Source organism: Balaenoptera acutorostrata, chromosome 15 (assembly GCF_949987535.1).
Source record: "Balaenoptera acutorostrata chromosome 15, mBalAcu1.1, whole genome shotgun sequence".
Classification (NCBI taxonomy): domain Eukaryota; kingdom Metazoa; phylum Chordata; class Mammalia; order Artiodactyla; family Balaenopteridae; genus Balaenoptera; species Balaenoptera acutorostrata.
Genome location: NC_080078.1, coordinates 3,231,417 through 3,250,602, shown reverse-complemented (window position 1 = coordinate 3,250,602; position 19,186 = coordinate 3,231,417). Strand labels below are relative to the sequence as shown.

The following is a 19,186-nucleotide window of genomic DNA, read 5'->3' as shown; positions in this document are numbered from 1 at the left end:
GTTTCTTCTTGGGCTCCCTTTGCGGGCCCCATGGGGCTGTCTGGACCCCCAAGTCAGCAGCCCAATTATGCTGTTTGCTGGTTGGAGAATCCCACAGAAACATTTTCAGGATGCCTTGGAAATATGCATTTTTTAATTAAAATATTTGAGTCTGGATTAGATTCAACCCCATAATGTCGCTATTTGCCTAATGACTGGAGAATATTGTCTTATCTGAGGAGAAGCAGGACATTTTTAAGACTGCAGAGCCCGAAATTAACAGCTTGGAATTTTCGCCCATGCTGGCTGTTAATTGACTCCAGCTATTAAAGGGAAAGAGATTTTGGCAAACCCTCAGGTCCTTGTACAAGCAAAGCCATGGACATGTTCAAATCATTTTAAAATAGGCGTCTGGCGAACCGATCGTGTTCGGAAAACAGGCCGGTTGATCAGAAGGTTTGCAAAAGCTTCTGCGGCTCCCGAATAAAGTATCTGAAAATGGTTTCACTTCATGACAAAACCAAACCTCTAAAATTTACGTGCCAATGTCACAGAAATTGGCAACAACCATGTCAAACTTCAGTTTTCTCCCGGGATGTCCGGGGAGGCTTCGTTACCAATCTCAGAGCCCCTCGTCACTCTGCCTGTTCTTGGTGCTGGGGGGTCTCTGGTGCCCACAGGCGGGTGCTCTGGGAGATCATCACTGGTGGAGGCAGAGAGAATCACTGCCTCTGTCGGGGGAGAAGGGTTCGGCTGTGGTGGAGGAGGGGGCACGTGTACACAGGGGGCAACTGGTCCCTGTTACCATTTACCTGATGTTCTGGGTGGGTGGGCACAGTGATGCTGACTTAGAGGACACTTCGGGCTGGGCCATTTAAAAATAGTTCATGAAAACTAAAAACAGAGCTACCATATGACCCAGCAATCCCACTCCTGGCCATATATCCAGACAAAACTCTAATTCAAAAGAGACATGCACCTCTATGTTCACAGCAGCCCTATTCACAATAGCCAAGACATGGAAGCAACCTAAATGTCCATCAACAGAGGAACGGATAAAGAAGATGTGGTACATATATACAATGGAATACTACTCAGCCATAAAAAAGAATGAAATAATGCCATTCGCAGCAACATGGATGCAACGAGAGATTACCATACTAAGTGAAGTAAGTCAGAGAAAGACAAATACCATATAATATCACTTATATGTGGAATCTAAAATACGACACAAATGAACCTATCTATGAAACAGAAACAGAATCACGGACATAGAGAACAGACTTATGGTTGCCAAGGGGGAGGGCGTTAGGGGAGGGATGGATTGGGAGGTTGGGGTTAGCAGATGGAAGCTTTTATATATAGGATGGATAACCGACAAGGTCCTACTATATAGCCCAGAGAACTATATTCAATATCCTTTGATACACCATAATGGAAAAGAATATTTAAAAAAAGGAACGCAAAAAAAAAATAACATCAATCAATCAAAAAAAAACAAGATAAAATATAGTTCATGATTTTCACAGAGTGTTTTTTTCCCCCCCAGAAATGCCTGGTTTTGTGGAAAACACACGTAAGGCGACATCCACAGCTAGGTGTGCACTAGCCCTTGCCCGCTTGGTGCATCCTGTCTATAACGTGGACCGTCCCTTTGTCCCAGCTGGAAACCAGGCCGTTCTGATTTGCTCCTGAGCCCAGGCAGCCGAGGATGTGACCGCTCCCCTGGGGCTGAGGGCCCCCAGGCGTTGCCGCCGGAGCCCCCGGGGTGGCCTTACAGGCGCCCAGAGCTCGGCCTGGGGACCAGGACCCCTCCAGCTGCCAGCAGGGGCGTGGTCTCCAGCTAAGCTAAACAGGGGCACTTACTGAGAGGCTGCTGGGAGCCCCGGAATTGGCAGGAAGCAGGGCTGCTCTTGCAGCCGGGAGGAACCTCAGAGGCGCCTCTGCTTCTCCCCCTGCCTGGGGGCCTCATTCCCAGGAGGGCACCTGCCCCCTCAGCCCCGCTTGGCTCACCTGTCTCCTGGGAGGTCGTCCTGCCCCAACAGTATCACTCAGGGGACAGGCAACGCCCCAGGGGCAGCGAGGGTGCATGGGGCAGGAGAGACACGTCCTAGGGCCCCCTCACCCCCGAGCTTGCCCTGGGGGCCCAGCTCGTCTCAGAGGTGCCCTGCTGAGGGCAATGCCCGGGTCTTCACCTGGTCACGGACTGGGCTCTCTGTGGAGGAGAGGACCCAGACCGCCAGTTCCTTCCGGAAGAAACCCGACCTCGCGGAGACGCAGGGCCCACCAGCCCGTGACGCCCGCCTTCCACAGTCTGGGCTGGGCTCCGCGGGACTCAGAGCCCGGGAACAACGTGCTTCTCCCAGGAAGGTGTAGGCACCGAGGTGATGGCCCCCTCCCCTCCTGCAGGGAATGGAGAGGTCACACGGAGCTCTGGAGACCACAGCTGGGGCACCACTGCTCCCCAGCCGGCTGGGTGCAGTGAGGGCTCCCCCCGAGTCATTGTTCCTTCTTGGGGAGGTCCATCTAACCGTCATCTAGCAAGGTAACGGAGATTTCTTTTCTCTGTGACCACTGGTTGCATGTCTGAAGTTTTTACATTAACTTTTCAGTAATAACAACAGTAACAGTAACAACGGCCAGGCTTTGCCTAGAACAGGCCAGATTGTGCAAGTGAACTCCTGCATTTTCTCTTTACTAACAAAGGAGAGAACCATGCCGGGGAGAATAAATTCTGAGCTCCAGGTGCCTTTCTGTGCAGGTGTGGTCGCCACGCCGGACCCTGCGCTGTGTGCAGGGCCCCTGCCTTCCCGAGGCCAGCTGTCCCCGACGGGAGGAAAGCTTGGGGAAGGCAGATGGCCTCTGGGAAGGCGGGCCGTGCAGTGGTTCTACCTGCTCTGCAGCCCCTGACTGCTTGGTCTGGACCCTGCCTCTGTCCTGTGTCCACCTGGGGCAAATGGCTTCACCCTGGGCATGTTTCCTCGCCTGCAAAACGGGACCCTGACAGACCCACAGGGCATGGTGGACCCTGCAGATGGACGAAAGCAGAACACACAGCGCCACCCGGAAATGGTACCCTTCACACGGCAGCTGCGGTGTCCAAAATACTGGAATGTGGGCCGACCTTAAGTGCATATTTATGGGGGCGGAATGTTGGCAGACAATGTGGGGAAAAGAGAGAAAATGAAATGTTCTCACCTCTGGCTTGTCAGTGTTTGCTTCCGGAGCAAAAGGGCCAAGGTGGAAGCACAGGCCCCCTTCTCCCTCCTTCGACCCAGCCCCCGGGCCCTGTCCTCGCAGCGCATGTCCTCCTTGGTGGCACCTGGAATCACTTGGGCAGCTATTCCTCCGAAAATTGGATGCCTGGGCCCAACCCCCAGAGGTTCTGTCTTCCTGGGCCCGGGTGTGGCCGGGCACTGGGATTTTTAAGCACCACGTGGAGAGCTACGCTCTGAGGCTGGGAGGACCTGAGGCTGAGGGCAAAGCCGAGCCCCTCCTGGTGGACGCTGGCACCCACGGCAACTTGGCCCCGGGGCACACGGGCCCAGCTGGAAGGGGTGGGAAGGGCCTCAGGCTCCCGGAACCTGCTGGGCCCTCGTGGAGAGGGGAGGGGAGGGTCCATCGGAGCGGGCAGTCTCCCCCCAGTCAAGGCTAAGTTTGGCAATGAGCAGTCTCCCCTCCAGGCACCTGTGGAGTCTTTGTGGGGTGCTCCAGGTGGTGGGGGGCTGGTACTGAGGATGGCTGCTGGCCACTCCGGGGAGTGCGGGCCCCAGGCTGCTCGCCTCGGGCCCCTGGCCACCCGGCCGGGCTGCTCCCCGGGCGTGCCTCTCCCCGGGAGATCTAAAACTGAACCCCTCTGACCTCACCTCCGCTGTGCGTCCACACGTGCATTTCCAGGAGGGGCCAGCACAGCACTGGGCTGACGTTTCAGTGTTCGATCCTACAGCCCTAGAATTCATGAGTCACTTCATCAACACTTGCTGAAGAAAATCACAGGCGCAAAAGGAACAAAATGATGCTTTTATTAAAAATCGTACCCATAGCACCTCTCTGTCTTCCTACATTTTTTTTCTTTTTTTTTTCTTTAAAGGAGATCTAGTTTTCTGCACAATTCCAGAAAATTGCCGGGAAGACTCCAGGACTGACCTAAGCCCCTGATAGACCAGCAGGCGAGGCTGACAGGAAATGAGGCGCGCACAGCAGGCCAGCTCAGTTCCTGGATTTCCACCTGCTCCCACCTTTCGGAGCTACAGGGACGCGGAATCAAAGAGCTGCATCTGGATACGTGGATCTGACTGCTCACCGGGGGAAGAGCTACAGTGCGCCAGGAACTCGTAAAAACCGAAAACCACGCTACAAACCATTAGCAACATTACGCAAACACCATGCTTCAGTCCCGTCGCGGCCCAGGGCAGGCACAAGGGGCTTACGGAGCGCGCGCCACCCTCCGCGGTCTCCCCCGAAGCTGCCCCACGTCACGTCTCTTCCGCGACGACATTTACCGAGCGCTCCTTAAAAAAGCATGGCCGGGAAGGGGAGGCCTTGGTTTGGACCGATTTATTCAGAGGGAGGAGGTGCAGTAGAGCAAGGAGATGTGCTCCACGGCCCGCTGACCACAGGGCCTGCCCACAGCCCCGCCCTGCCGCTCACTGGCCTGGAACCCTGTGCCCGGAGTCCCCAGTGGGGACGGGAGCCCCGCGCAAACCCATCCCTGCCGCTCAGACAGAGAGCGCGGCCCTGCGGCTGCTTCGCTGTGGGTCCCCACGCGGAAGGGGCGGCTCGCCTGCCCGTCACGGGGCCTTCGACGGGGGACTCAGCGACAGCTGAGCGCGAGACACCTGACGGGCATCATGGCTCAGAAGGCGGCAGGATGGAACACTCCTCCTTGCCTCGGTGAGAGAAGCGGTGCTCGTCCTTTTTTTCAGAACCGAGATTAAAATCCAGTATCCATTTTCCTATCCTGTGATTTTCTTTTTTCCTCCCTAAAGACGAGAGGTTAGGAATCGACGCTTCTCAACGCCCACACTACCTGGAGGCTGAAACCTAACCAGAGACCCCCCGCTCTCCCTCTGGTCCAGTAGCTCCCACGGCCCACAGCGCCGGTGCCACCGGGCGGAGCGCAGACGCCAACGCCCATCGCCGCCTCGGACCGCCTGTTCCGTCCCAAAGAAGTTCGCTCAAAGCAGAGAGAACACAGGAAGTATAACGAGCCTGGGGAAAAAGGCGTCATGTTGTCACAAAAGCCCAAAAGCCAGAAACACGTCTCAAACCAAGCCATCCCCACGCTAGGACGTCTCAGCACTTTCGCGTATACAAAGCAACGGACGTGCGGCTCAGAGAGCAGAGCGTGGAAGGCAGTGTTCGTCCTCGTTCTCTGTCGATTGCTCGTCTTCCGAGAAACTCGAGGGGCGGCCTTGGGGCTTTCTGTCCACTTCCCCGTCTGGGGCCGAGAGGACAGAGGTGGCTGGCCCCGTGCCCTGGGCGGGTCCTGTCCAGGGAGCGATTCTCATGCAGGAGAGGCTTTGGGCAGAGCATCTAGGATTTTTGGTTTAGAACGTTTCCCCTCTACACAGAAAAGGAAGGAAGGAAGGAAGGAACGGAGGGAGGGAGGGAGGAAGGAAGGAAACAAGGAAAGAGAGAAGGAAGGAGGAGGAGAGAGAGAAAGGAACCTTTCCACACCTCCTACCTCTACTTTTAGAGAAACTGAAAGGGTTTTTTTTACCCAACACAAAACTCTCAAACAGAAGAGGCCTTTTTTCAGCAACACAAAACTCTCCTTGGTCTCCTGGGGAGACTGCACCCAGCAACTCTGAAATCAGAGGGTTAAGACAGCCCTCTGCCCGGAGGAGGCGTGGGAAGAAGGGACCCCACAGACCACGTGACCCACGGGTGGCCACGAGACCGGCTCCCCGTGGCGTGGGTGGCCCAGCCCTTCCCCCCCTTGGGGACCTGCAGGCCCGTCCTGTGCCCTGGGGGGTGTGGACAGGCTCCGGCTGACCGGGCAGCCGGCGGGGTCCTTCTGCAGTGCCCCCCAGGGGGGGTGGGCGGGGCACACCCCGCTGACAGCAGCAGCACTCCCGGTACATCTGGCCCTGGGACCACGGCTTGACCACCTGTACCTCACACACCTTTTGCAAAAAATGATGTGATGGGCTAGAGGCAGAGCTGCGGTTTGGAGTTTCAAAATAGTTCATGCTATTACCATTTAGCTAAAAAACGAAAACAAAACAGTAACAAAGTAAAAAACGGTTTCCAGAAAACCCATGAAGGCTAAGAGCTGGCCTGGGGTCAGGGGAAGGGAGAGCTACACCACAGTCACAGCAGCGGCGGGAACCCGGAGGCCCCAGGCCGCGCGCGCTCCAGGGAAAGCCGCGGGCCACGCGCACGGCGGGGCCTGGCAGGCACGGGGGCGGGGGGAGGGGTTGGGGACCCCGTCTTCTCAGAGCCGTTTTGCTATACTTGGAGACACTGTCGCTCTTCGTCTTTCCCACGTACAAAGCTAAACAATTAATAAAAAGGCACCTGGAGACAGCTGAGACTCATTCATTTCATGTGACATATTTTAAAAAAAGATAAAAAGATTTAAAAAATACTCTGGTTAACAATGCACACCTCTTACACAGCGAGCGATTCTGCAGCCGCTGCCTCGTTCGCTCGGGTTGGCGGGCTGGCCGTGTGCTGTGCGGTCAGGGAAGGAGCGAGCTCGCCGAGGGCCACGGGGGTGGCTCCCAGCAGGGGTGCTTCCTGCTCCTGCGCTGCGAGGTCGAAAGGAAGGAAGGGGGAGCCCCGAATATTTCACCCCTGGAAGGACGCCGAACGGAACCTTGGAATCTGTGGCCCCGCGGCCAGGAACCTTACAGCTGATTCCTCGCCTACAGACTGCCGAGTGAGGACATTTCAGAGATGGACGCCCTTGGGTCCGCAGGCCCTGAGCCTGGGTCACACACATGCTCTTCGCACCCCGGAGACGGAGACGGTGGGATGGAGCCCCGGGCGGGCCGCTGGTTCTCGGGCAGGGGTTAGAGAAGAGAACGGCGCGGCCTGCAAGAGGCATGGCCTCCCTGGACCCCCATCTCCCTCCCCACCAGCCTTCCTAGTCGGCGCAGGATGGAGAAGCCCAGGACCCGAGGGCTCAGGTCTTCCCAGGTCGGGGTGACGAGCCCTTGCACCAGTGAAACACACCTTCTCGTAAAAAGAAAAGGAAAACAAAGAAACCCGCTTCCTGCAGCGATGTTACAAAAAGCCAGTTAAAAAAAACTTTCCTAATTGAAATCTCGCATTCACAAGTGGGTAAAATCAATCATCAGGCGTCAGATCCTCTTAAACCCAAGCTGGAGCCCAGTTCCCGGAGGTGATTGTCTTAACAAGGGTCGCCGCGGGGTCGGCGCCGCTCACACGAAGGACGAGAAGCCGGTGAGCGGAGTCCGGGCGCCGTGGGCGGCGGGCGCGAACACGGCGCTCTGCGTGGTGACCACCGCGCGCTGGGCCGGCCCGGCCTCGGCCCCCGCCACCGCCTCGTACCTGTGCGGGGCCGCACCCGCGCGCCGCTTCCACGAGTTGTAGTAGGTGGGGTCGCTCAGGTAGTGGTTGACGAAGGAGTGCTGGGGGAGCGCGTCCTCGGACTCGGACTCGGTGCCCTGCGGACAGACGGATGGACAGCGAGGCGTCAGCCAGGCGGCCGGGGGGGCGGGGGCGGAGCTCAGGGGAGCCGTGGACACGGGGGGGCGGCCACGGGTGGGGGGAGCTACGCGGGAGGGCGGCCGTGGGCAGCAGGGCTGAGCGGGGAACAGGAAGGGCCAGGAAGGGGACCAGCACTGGCCGCCCAGGGTGGGATGTGCGCAGGTCAACTGTTTCCTCCCGCTTGCCCCGCCCCAGACCTCCTACACTCCACACAAGCGCGCACGGACCCCCTAGACCTCCCCCAGGAGACCCGGGCTGAGCTGCACCAAGCCGGGCAATGCGCTGTCTCACTGCCCATGAGTCTCTGCTCCCCAGCCCATCACTGTGCCTGGGCCGGTGCCAGGAGGGTCTACACTGCACTCGTGCTCCAGGAGAGGTCTACACTCCATCTCCCACCCAGGAGAGGTCTACACTCCATCTCCCACCCAGGAGAGGTCTACACAGCACTCCCACCCGGGAGAGGACTATACAGCACTCCCACCCAGGAGAGGTGTACACTCCATCTCCCACCCAGGAGAGGGTTACACAGCACTCCCACCCAGGAAAGGTCTACACAGCACTCCCACCCAGGAAAGGTCTACACAGCACTCCCACCCGGGAGAGGTCTACACAGCACTCCCACCCAGGAGAGGTCTACACAGCACTCCCACCCAGGAGAGGTCTACACAGCACTCCCACCCAGGAGAGGTCTACACAGCACTCCCACCCAGGAAAGGTCTACACAGCACTCCCACCCAGGAGAGGTGTACACTCCATCTCCCACCCAGGAGAGGGTTACACAGCACTCCCACCCAGGAGAGGTCTACACTCCATCTCCCACCCAGGAGAGGTCTACACAGCACTCCCACCCGGGAGAGGTCTACACAGCACTCCCACCCGGGAGAGGTCTACACAGCACTCCCACCCAGGAGAGGTCTACACAGCCTCAAGGGGATGGTGTGTATCCTCGCAGTGCAGAACACAGAAGAGCACGGGGGTGTGGAAGGCCTAGGGGCCGTAGCCTGCCCAAGACTATGACGCAGGCTCCCACAGACCAATGGGATCCGATCCTGAGCGTGAGAGGGGGCGAGGAGGTTTGTCCTTCATGGGACACACATTCCCAGGGAATGTCACATCCATGCCGATCTCTGAGGGGAGGTTGCCAAGAAAGACACCCTAAATGAACGCGGTGTCGTGGTGTCTAAAGTGCTACCGGCCCCTCCCTCTCCAGGCACTGAGCGACCGGACCCCTCGCCATGCGGCCCCAGAGCAGCTGCTGGAGGAAGTGGGCCGCCCACTGATGGTTCAAGATCAGTCCCTCTGAGGGTCTTTCCCCCCTTTCTTTCTACAAAACAAAGCAGCAGTTTCTAGTAAGAGCATTTAGCCTGCACCGTTTCTATGTTCATTTTCTTGAAGTAAAGCTCCATGCCGTGTGTTGTGCGGTCTTGGGGGCGGGGTTTCAGTGCTGGAGGGTCTGCAGATCCGGATAGTGGAGGCCGGAGTGCTCTCCCAGAGCGGGGGGGCTCCCGGTTCCCCTGTCCCAGACCTGCCAGGTGGTCCCGGGGCCCCTCCCCTGAGTGCTCGGGGCTTCCTGCCCCCTGGTGGGTGGGGATGGCACCCAGGCTGCCCGGGCCCTGCTGTGAGGACCCGCGCCCAAGACGCTCCCCAGACCCTGAAAGCACAGGCGTTCCTCCCCGCGCCCGCTACCCCGGACCTCACAGAGGCCAACTGCCATGTGCCGAAAATGGGCCTGCAGGCACGGTGGCTTCCGGCCTTTCAAGTTCAGGGAGGGGACAGGAATCATGGCCGAGTAAAGCCCCTCCCCTTGCGGGGCACCCTGCCAGGTGAAGGTCCCCGTGGGCCGCGGGCGGGTGACTGGCTGGTCCGTCACACTCCAGCCGCCCACGGGCGCGGCGCCTCCTCGCTGGGCGCCAGGGCCGAGCCGGCAAGGGGCCAGCCACAGCTGCCCTTCCCCCTCTCCCCGGAGGGTGGCGGAGGCCTGGGTGGTATAAAGGACTGAGTGTCCCGCGAATGCTGGCTCAGAATCTCCGGGGAGGTCTTGGAAGAGCACAGCTTCCTCGGCGGCGGCTCCCGCTCTTCTCTCCTGACTCAGTGGGTCCGGGATGGGGCCTGGGAACGTGTATTCCCTGGAGGCTCTGGGAGGATTCTGAGCAGCGGCCAGGCTGGGGTGGGGGCAGGGGAGGAGGGGACAGTCGCCTTCGGCCTTCACCTGGCGGTCTGGGGGTGACGGCCGCCCCCGAAGGCAGCTCGGACCCGAGGGCTCACGCTGTCCCGCACCCGGGGAGCAGCATTTCGTGCTGTGAGAGCGACGGCCTCTTGGCTGTGCAGACACCCCTCGTGTACATACGGTGGAGCGAGACTTCTGGGATTTTTTGGACACAGGCTGAAACCCTTGCTCTAAATGGAATATTTGCATAAAGTAACGACGGTGAGTCACAGAGCTGGGAATCCTCAGGACGTTAAAGGTAAACCGTTCGTGTTGTGCCGTCGTGCACGGCTGAGGCAGAGCTCCTGGAAACGGGGGCTGACAAACGTGCCCCCCCAACGCACCCCAGAGGCGGAGGACAGCTTCTCCATCATTGGACAGCGATGCCGAGAGGCAGCCCAGGCTTCTTTCCTGCGGACACTGCTCACGACAGAGTAGCCTCGTGCCACCTCTGTCGCTGCACCGTGACCCTGGGAGGTGGGAGTTCGGATTCCCGGTTTATGGATGAAAGAGGGCTGTGTAGGCCCCGGGCGGCGCGGGAGCCTCCCCTGAGCCCGGCCACCCAGGCCTCGGCGGCTCCCGGCTCCAAGCCCCTCCTCCACGGCACCTGAACAGGTTCACCACCCCCTAGTCGTCAGTCCCAAGCCCATGATGCTCTGAAAACCAAAAGCTGTGTTTGCAACTCGTTTGGAGGCAGAGCCTGACCTGCGTTGAGCTAAGGTGCCGCGGACCCTGAGCTGAACTGCTGGGAGGCCAGCTGGTGTGGACGTCCTCAGGGGTTGCTGCAGAAACACGAGTGGGTTCCGCGAGAGTGCCCCCTGGCCCTGCTGGGGATGTGACCCGATACAGGACTCAGCCCCAACCTGAGAAACGCCCAGTTCTTGAAAGTGTATCTTTTTCAGATAAGAGATCAGGCGCCTGCCTCTGCAGCTGGTGGTTAAGATTTATCCTTCATCTGTTTTCTAGAGGCCTTGAGGGGCTTACGAGGCCAAGCTCCGTGTGAACTCAGAGAAGGGAGGACAGAGGTCATCGAGGGAAGCCGAGGAATCTGTTATCAGTCCCTGAGTTGGGTCTGTCACTTCTTCAGACACTGATTTTGGTTCTAAATTTCCTGAAGCTCAGGGGAAGGAAGACACCGAAGCCCTCTTTCCTCATGAGAAATTTACGGAACGTTCAGGATTGGACGACAGCAATATGGTTCCTGGTTTCACAGACGGGGTCAGGTTTTATGATGATCTGAAGACTGAACGTTAGGATTCAAGATTTCACCCTTCAGTGTTCGGGGTCCTCCCCACCCACCGTCCCAACCACGTGAGGACGAATGTGAGAAGTCGCGATTGGGTTCCATCTCATTTTGTGTTGGAGAGAATGGAGGCCCACAGAAGCGAGTGACCATCTCAGGGTCATACTGGCTGGGGACAGAGTGGGGGCAGACCCAGCTCTGGCATCGCAGCCCAGGTGGCAGAGACAGAGGCTTCTCAGTAACCCTTCGGGGCTGCCTTGAACTCCAGCTGTATAAAAGATTAGAGACACTTCAATGGGTGGGTCTCACACCAGGTCTCTCCGGTGATGGAGGCCATCATATGCGGCGGTCACTCCTTTTATAAACACGTCCCACACCCAGGGGGTGGCCCGGGGCACTTCTCTCGCCTCTTTCTACCCTTGTCCCCCCTCCTGCAGCTGTTCAGGATGCGGGGAAGCCGGGTTCACAGTCACCAGATGGGACCGAGGGGCAGCCTGGAAGGGGGCTCTGAGTTCTTGCAGGAGCCAGTACTTCTCAGAGTATGTCCAGCACTGCTTCGAGAATGAACACATCACGTGTCCCACACTCATGTGTGTGTTCACGTGATTAACAAAACGTAGTTTCACTGGAGACCTCTTAATAGCTATGTGTCATTATGCACTTTCTCAACCACAGATCTCAGTGTCCTCTAGGCCTGTGACAAATGTGGGCACTAAGAAGAGGGCCTGGCAGGAGACAGTCGGGGTTGGCTGTCCAGCTCACAGTGATGTCCCAGTGTTTGTGTCTGAACTGTGACCCTTTGAAGGAAGTGACCCTTGTCCCACCTTTCCCTGTGACATGGGCTGAAGGGCTTGACCCTCAGAAAGCAGTGATTGGCTAATGGGTGGCATGTGGCTTAAGCTGAGCCAGTCAGAACCTGTCCTGGGATTTTTCCCACTGTATCTGGAAGAGCAGAGTGCTTCATGTGGGGACCAAGCTGGGCGGCTGTCAGCCTTGAGTGGCAGGGCTGCAGGGCCAGCCAAGTGGTCCCAAAAGCCACTGTGAGAGAACAAAACCATCGTGCAGAAAGGAGAGGAGAGACTAAGAGCTGCTCCTTTAGCTTCTTGCTGTTCATTTAGGGAGAGTGAGAGCGTACGCAGGTCTCATGACACACGAGGGTGAGTGCAAGGGCGAGGGCCTCCTGGCTCCTGCTCAGGTCTTGCCTTTGCCTTCACAAGAAAGCACCGAATTAAAATGCCATTCGTCCTTCTGCTGCCTGCCCTGCTTATTGTTTAGATGACATTATTATTTTTTAATGAGGATGTATTTTAGTGATTTAGAATTGTTGACAAAAAGGAAACACTGCAGGGTCTTTTTTTTTTAAGTTTCCTGTGTGATATGAAATAGCGATGTGTGTTGGTTTCCCAGGAAACCGTAGAAGGCCAGCCTGTGATTGGATGTGCTGGCAGACAGACTGTGAGAGTTTCTACAGGTGCATGGACGCCTGGCAAGCAGCTAATAGAGATAATCTCAGCACTTTTGGTACTATATTGGCAAGATGAAAGACTCAAATGTTATTAGGGAATTAATTAAGCATGAGGGGGTTGGTCTAAGTTGGTTGGAGCAGGAGAGATCTTGAAAACTGTTTCTTTGGATTTTGAAAACAATTTTTAAGATGCGATTTGAACAGTAGCCCTGATGTAATTCATAAGCATCTGTGCGATAAAACAGAGACAAAGCCTCTTATTTCTAAACAGAGGGACATAAAGAGCCACAGCACGTGTCATGTGACGCTGATGGCCTAATTCAGAGCAACTCTCATCAGGCAGGTTGTTGTGCACCTGTGAACGGATTCTTACAATTTTCACTTGAGCAATATTTCTGAAAATTGGGAGAAAAGGATGGCATCACTATTTTTTTTTTTAGTGGAATATTGGCTTTGCAAAAGAGCTCTTCCGGCCAAGACCTCATAGGGTTTCTGGCTCTGGAGGAGCGGGTGGGCAGGACGGGAGGTCAGGAGACCCCGCCCCAGTCGGCCAATCATCAATACAAAGATCCTTCCAGAATGGCTGGAGGAGCCAGCAGGTCCTCTCCCTAGTGGAACAATGATCTAACTGGGGAAAATTATCTTATAAACGTTTAGAGTCCCTGGAATTGGTGCCAAGGACATATAGCAAAGGGGGGAAGACTTATTCCAGAAAATCTAAAATCACTAAGAATAGCAAGACTCTGAGCCACTTGACCTATGACCTGCTCCCCCTGCCCCTCAGCCCAGGGTGACAGAAGCTCCACTCTGAGCACATGTGGCCAAGAAGACCCAGCTCCTAGTCCAGCAATTTGGTTTGACCTGGAGCAGGAAGCTGCTGGCATCTCTCATCCAACTGCCCACCCCCAGCTCCACAGGACAGAACTCTATTCCAGGCAGGTATGGCCAAGAGAACTGGGCTTCCTTTCCTCACCCAGTCTTTGCTGGGAGGCTGGATGATATGCACCAGGCACAGCAGGTTGAGAATACTGAGCCCTGATTGCCCCCACCCCAGCTGGCTAATATGGAAGAAGTTCCACACTGCCCAGAAGACCAGGGGCTACCGTCTCCACCCAGCACCCCACTGGTTCAGCAAGTGCGTCACTATGGAGAAGAGGGCTGTTGTCCCCACTCCAGCTTTGGTGCTGTGACACAGAGGTCCTGATAGGGGCAGAGTCAGTCCTTAAGAAGAGAGAGCTCCCCTGCTCTGCCCAAGGGGAATGGCTGTATTTGGACCAGAGCAGGCCTAAGGGCATTGTTGGAAACAATGGCGACCTCAGGGGTGAGAAATTGAGAAGAAGCTGGCAGCTCCATGATAGCAACAAGTGAAGTAATAATAAACTGGCTGGAAGTTTAGCAGCGAGAACCAGGCAAAGAGACAGCTAAGGAGAGCCCTCTTGGGGGTTAGAGAAAAATTCAAAGGTTAACAACATCCTGCCACTGCAAAAGGGCTGGGCTGTAATTGGATCAAACTATGGAGTAATTTATACCCTGGAGCATTGTCAAAAATAATAGAGCTAGCAGGTAGTGGAAGTTAACAGCTGGGTGTGATACCCGTGGTGGTAGACAATCCGGAATCTTAATGGGGAGGCAAGAACAAGAGACAAGGGGATCCTGGCTAAGACCGGTCATCCCTGGTTGTCAGGGAAACTGCACGTGTGCCCAAGGCTGCCCCTCTGAGGGGTGACATTGGAGGGTATACATTGCTGAAGAAACGGACTTCCCTGAACTAGTCCAGGCAAGTCACTAAACAAATAAGCAGATAAGCTAACCACAATGACAACAACCAGCGGGGGTTGAATATCAGTATTCTAAGTTGATACAATATGCTATCAAAAATGAGCTGTTTTCAAAAAACAGGAAAGTGTGATCCATACAGAGGAAAAAAGGCAGGCAGCCTCTGGGGAGCCCCAAATATTGGCAGACAAAGACTTTGAAAGTAGCTATTATAATATGTTCAAAGAACTGAAGGAGACCATGTGTAAAGAATTAAAGTATGCTGACACTACCACACCAAGTAGAGAATGTCAATAAAGAGACAGCAATGATTTAAAAAGAACCTAATGAGAAGTTCTGGAGTTGAAAAATACCATAACTAAAATAAAAAATTCACTAGGGGGACTCAGTGGTAGATTTGAGCTGACAGAGGAAAGACTCAGTGCACTTGAAGATAGAAATGATAGAGATTATGCAATCTGAAAAACAAAGAGAAAAAAGAATGAGAAAGGAAAAAAAAAGAACAGAGCACCCAACAAATGTAAGAACGCACCGAGCGTACCAACATAAGCATAGTGAGAGTACCAGGATGAGAAGAGAAAGAAAGAAGCAGAGAAAATACTGGAAGTAATAATGACTAAAACATCCCAAATTTGGTAAAAAAAAAAGTCTACAGCCCTGACAAGCTCAATAAACCACAAGTAAGATAAATGGAACAAGATTCACACTCAGACACATCATAGTTAAAATTCTGAAAGACAAAGACAAAAAGAAACTCTTGAAGTCAGCAAGAGAAAAATGACTCACCCAGTACAACAGAACTCAAATAATATTAACAGCTGACTTCTAATCAGAAAAAATGGAGGACAGAAGACCAATGGGGTCACACATTCAAAATGTTGAAAGAAAACTGTCAACCAAGAATCTTATATTCAACAAACTATTTTCAAAATGAAGGTGAAATAAAGACATTCTGAGATAAACAAAAACAGAAAAATTCATTGCTAGCTGACCTGCCTCACAGGAAATACTAAAGGAAGATTGTCAGGTTGAAAGCAAGTGACACCAGAGAGTAATTCAAATCCACATGAAAAAACAAAAAGTACCAACAAAGGTAATTACATAGGGAATTATAAAAAATAGTATAATTACCTATTTGTTCTCCTTTCTTCTCTTATCTAATTTAAATAGCAATTTCATAAAATAATATGTATATAATTGTATCGTTGGGCCTATAATATATAGAAATGTAATATACTTAACAATAGCTGTGCGAAGAGGCAGAAAGAAATGAAGAGAACCAGAAATAGTAAATAAAAAGGTTAAAATGATAAACTCTAAATAGATACTTGCTCGCCTTTCTTCTCTCAACTTCTTTAAAAGACAAAATTCTATCAAATGATACCTATAAAAATGCATTCTTGGGTTTGCCACATATATGGACGTAATATGTATAATAATAGCACAAAGAGGGGAGGAGGGAATAGATCTATACAGAAATATAGAGATTTAGTATAAATCTGAAGCAAATACTGATACTAGGGCAATCACTATAAAAAAATAACTGAAATAATATATAGTAAAAGCAAAACAAGGGAGTTAAAATGGTACACTAGAAAATATCCACTCAAGAGAGAAGATGACAGCGAAGGAAAAACAGAGAAATAGAGATATGAGACTTATAGAAGGCAAACACCAAAATGGCAGATGTAAATTCTGCCTTAGCAGCAATTACATTAAATGTGAATGGATTAAACAACCTGGTGAACAGGTAGAGATTGGCAGAATGAATAAAATAACATGATCCAACTATATGCTGCATGCAAGAGACACATTTTAGATCCAAAGATTCAAATAGGTTGAAAGTGAAAGGATGGAAATGATACACTATGCGAACGGGAACCAAAAGAGAATTGGAGTTGGCTGTACTAATATCAGACCAAATAGACAAAATTGTTACTAGAGACAAAGAGGGACACTCTGTACTAATAAAAAGGGTCTATCCATCACGAAGGTACAACAGTTATAAACATATATGCACCTAAAAACAGAGCCTGCAAATACATGAAATTAAAACTGACAGAAATGAAGCGAGAAATAGACAACGTTAACAATAATAGTTGGAGACTTCAATACAGCAGATGGCAGAAGATCAAGAGTGTGGAAGACTTGAACAGCACCATAAATCAACCAGACATAATAGACACACACGGAACTCACCACACAGCAACAGCAGAGCAACACACCCTTTTCAAGTGAATTCTTGCAGCACAGACCAGATGCTATGCCATAAAACAAGACTCAATAAATTTGAAAGGATTGAAAATATATGAAGTATGTTCTTTGACCACAATGGAATAAAATTAAAAATCAGTAACAGAAGAAGATTTGAGAAGCTCATAAACCTGAGGAAACTAAGACACACACACCTAAATAACCAATATGGCGAATGGGTGACTTGTGCGGTATGTGAATTACAACTCAATCTGGTTGTTTAAAAGATGTGGTTCAAAGGAAATGTTCCCATTGGAGCTGGCACTTCCAAGATCCCTGTGTTGGGATCCCATGCATCTGCCTACAACTCTCCCAAATTGTAAGGGTCAACGTCGGGACCCAGCAAGATTATAAGAGCACAGAATTCTGGAAGAAAGATGGGCCTCATCCTATCTACCTGAGAACGCAGGAGCAGACAGAGGGCCCAGACATGCGAGTTCTTAGCCTGGACTCCACGGGGCCTTCGCTGGAGGCGACTACCACAGGCTTCAGGGGGGCCTGGAGCCCCAGATTCAAGGTGAAACTCCTGGGTGGAGAGAGCACCCACACCTTTGATCAACTTTCTTGAACCAAAAAGCATTAGGACCCAAAAAGCATCTGTGGGAATCACAGAAGGAACCCCTTCCTCCAGGCACAGGGCTGGCCAAGGCCCCTCCTTCACTCAGCCACACGTCCCGGGGCTACGACAGCTCAGCTCTGCACAGCAGGTCTGGCGGGAGGGATGGAACTGCGAGCCCGAGGCCCATCAGGGTGTGTCTGTCAAGCCTCGGCTCTCTCATCTATTACGGGAGGGTCCGAACAACCTCCTTGCAGGATGTACCGTGGATTCCACGTCCCTCTCCCCTCCTCCCCCCGCCCTCCTCCCTTCCTCCCTCCCTGCCTTCTTCCTCCACATGTGTACACGTGTATGTACTTAGGAATGCGTGTACGTGTGCACGTAGACATGTGTGTATATGCCTAGCTCAGTGCCTGCATGCATTTAATAATCCTCCATGCAAATCAGCTGAATCTGAATCTCAAAACACCCGCCTGTGTGAGAGGAGAAACAGACTGAATGCCTCCTGTCAACCCATTCTGAGAATGCTTTCATGAACAAAGAGTCCAGAACTGATGAATCCAGTCCTGGCAGCGCTGGGAATGGCCACAGGCGCCTGGGAGTTGGGCTGCAGGAGATGGTGAGTGCGGGGGCCAGTAAGCTCTGGACACATTTGGCAGGGGGAGGGGTGCGTCCAGCCTCAGCACCTGCATGTGGGACGGCCTTGGCCTCAGGCTTGTTGTGTGAACAAGGACGAGAACTGCTCTACCTCACACGGCTGGTGTGAGCGTTGAACGAGCGTGCCCGGCCCAGAGCAGGCGCTCAATCAGCGCTCAGCACATGTGGAACCGTGAAGAGCGCAGCCCGCAGAGCTAATGCCCGGTCGCTGTGGACACCACCCATGAGGCCTGACGCTCTAAGAGCAGCAAGCCCAGGAATCAAGGACAGATCAAGGCAGGTGCTGCTGACTGTCTCTAACTGCTGACCCAGAACGCACTGGACGGTGGGCCTGCCCCTTCCCAATGTGCTGCTTTTGGTACAAGCTGCGGCTTCCTTATCAGGAGGGGGCAGGTCAGTGTCTGCAGCTTTTCACTTGAAAATCTAAAGCCCCTCAACTTTAGACAAATGTTCCTTCTGAACATCTGCAGTGCTGCCTGCTGTTTTCCCCGTGCCCACGGCTACGGTACAGATGGGGGGCCCGGCGTCCTTGTCAACAGAGCACGTGAGGCCGAGCGAGCTGGTACCACCCTGCCATCCCCCCGCTGTCCCGGTCCCACTGTGAGCTCATACGCAAGCCACAATTTAAAAGAAGCCATTTTATTGAGCCTCAGGGCTCAGTAAGGCCTGAATTCAGATCAGAATGAAGGTGAGACTTATTTTAGATTAAACATTGATTTAGAGTGTGAATGCCAAGGGGTGCGGCGGGCCTGCGTGTCCATCAAAGAGCTTGGTGAATTTCATGCCTGTCAAGGCTCAGCACCTCTGAAACCGAACAGTCTAGGACTGACCGGGGCCCAGCTCTCTACCGGCTGCTTCGACCGGTTTTGTTTGTGAACGTGCGAGACTGACTAGGGCGCTTGTGGGGGAAGCGGAGCCCCTCCCGGAGACGCGGCCACGGCTGCCTCCAGGGAATGCCCCCCGCCCACCCCCGATGGAGGCCTCACCCAGGACTCGCTCAGCTCCACGAGAGTGCCCAGGCGCGAAGGAGGCCTGAGACGTGCAGGGCAGAGTCCGGGGGGTCTCGGCGGGAGGCTGACAGCCCCTCGGGGCAGGGTCTCCCTGGTCCCAGGGCTCCCGTCCTGCTCACCTGACCCTGTCAACTGACCCAGCGACGCTGTGACCAAAGTTCCCTCTTAAGCACAAGGACGCAAGAAGGGAGGCTGGCGGGAGGGGAAGCCGATGCCCGGGGCGGGGGTCCCAGGTTGTACCAGTCGGGCAGGCTCGGGGCCCCCCTTACCCAGCCGGGGTCTAGAGGCCACCAAGTTCCACGGTGACCTCTAGAAAACTCCGGGTCTCTTTCTGAAAACAAATGGAACGAGGATGGTTTGC

General features: G+C 54.0%; 1 protein-coding gene across 4 annotated transcripts in view; it reads right to left on the bottom strand.

Moving 5' to 3' along the window:
* Positions 1-3,771: 3,771 nt before the first annotated feature.
* Positions 3,772-19,186, bottom strand: part of SDK1 (sidekick cell adhesion molecule 1) — an 838,709-nt gene continuing 823,294 nt past the window's right edge. For 2 of the 4 annotated variants that reach the window (XM_057528492.1, XM_057528494.1), the window contains one exon: positions 3,797-7,616. In XM_057528492.1, the coding sequence (XP_057384475.1) occupies positions 7,371-7,616 (246 nt within the window). In that variant the 3' untranslated portion in view covers positions 3,797-7,370. Of the gene's footprint in view, positions 7,617-19,186 lie in introns of all 4 variants that reach the window. The other 2 variants (XM_057528501.1, XM_057528493.1) reach the window with 2 other exon arrangements.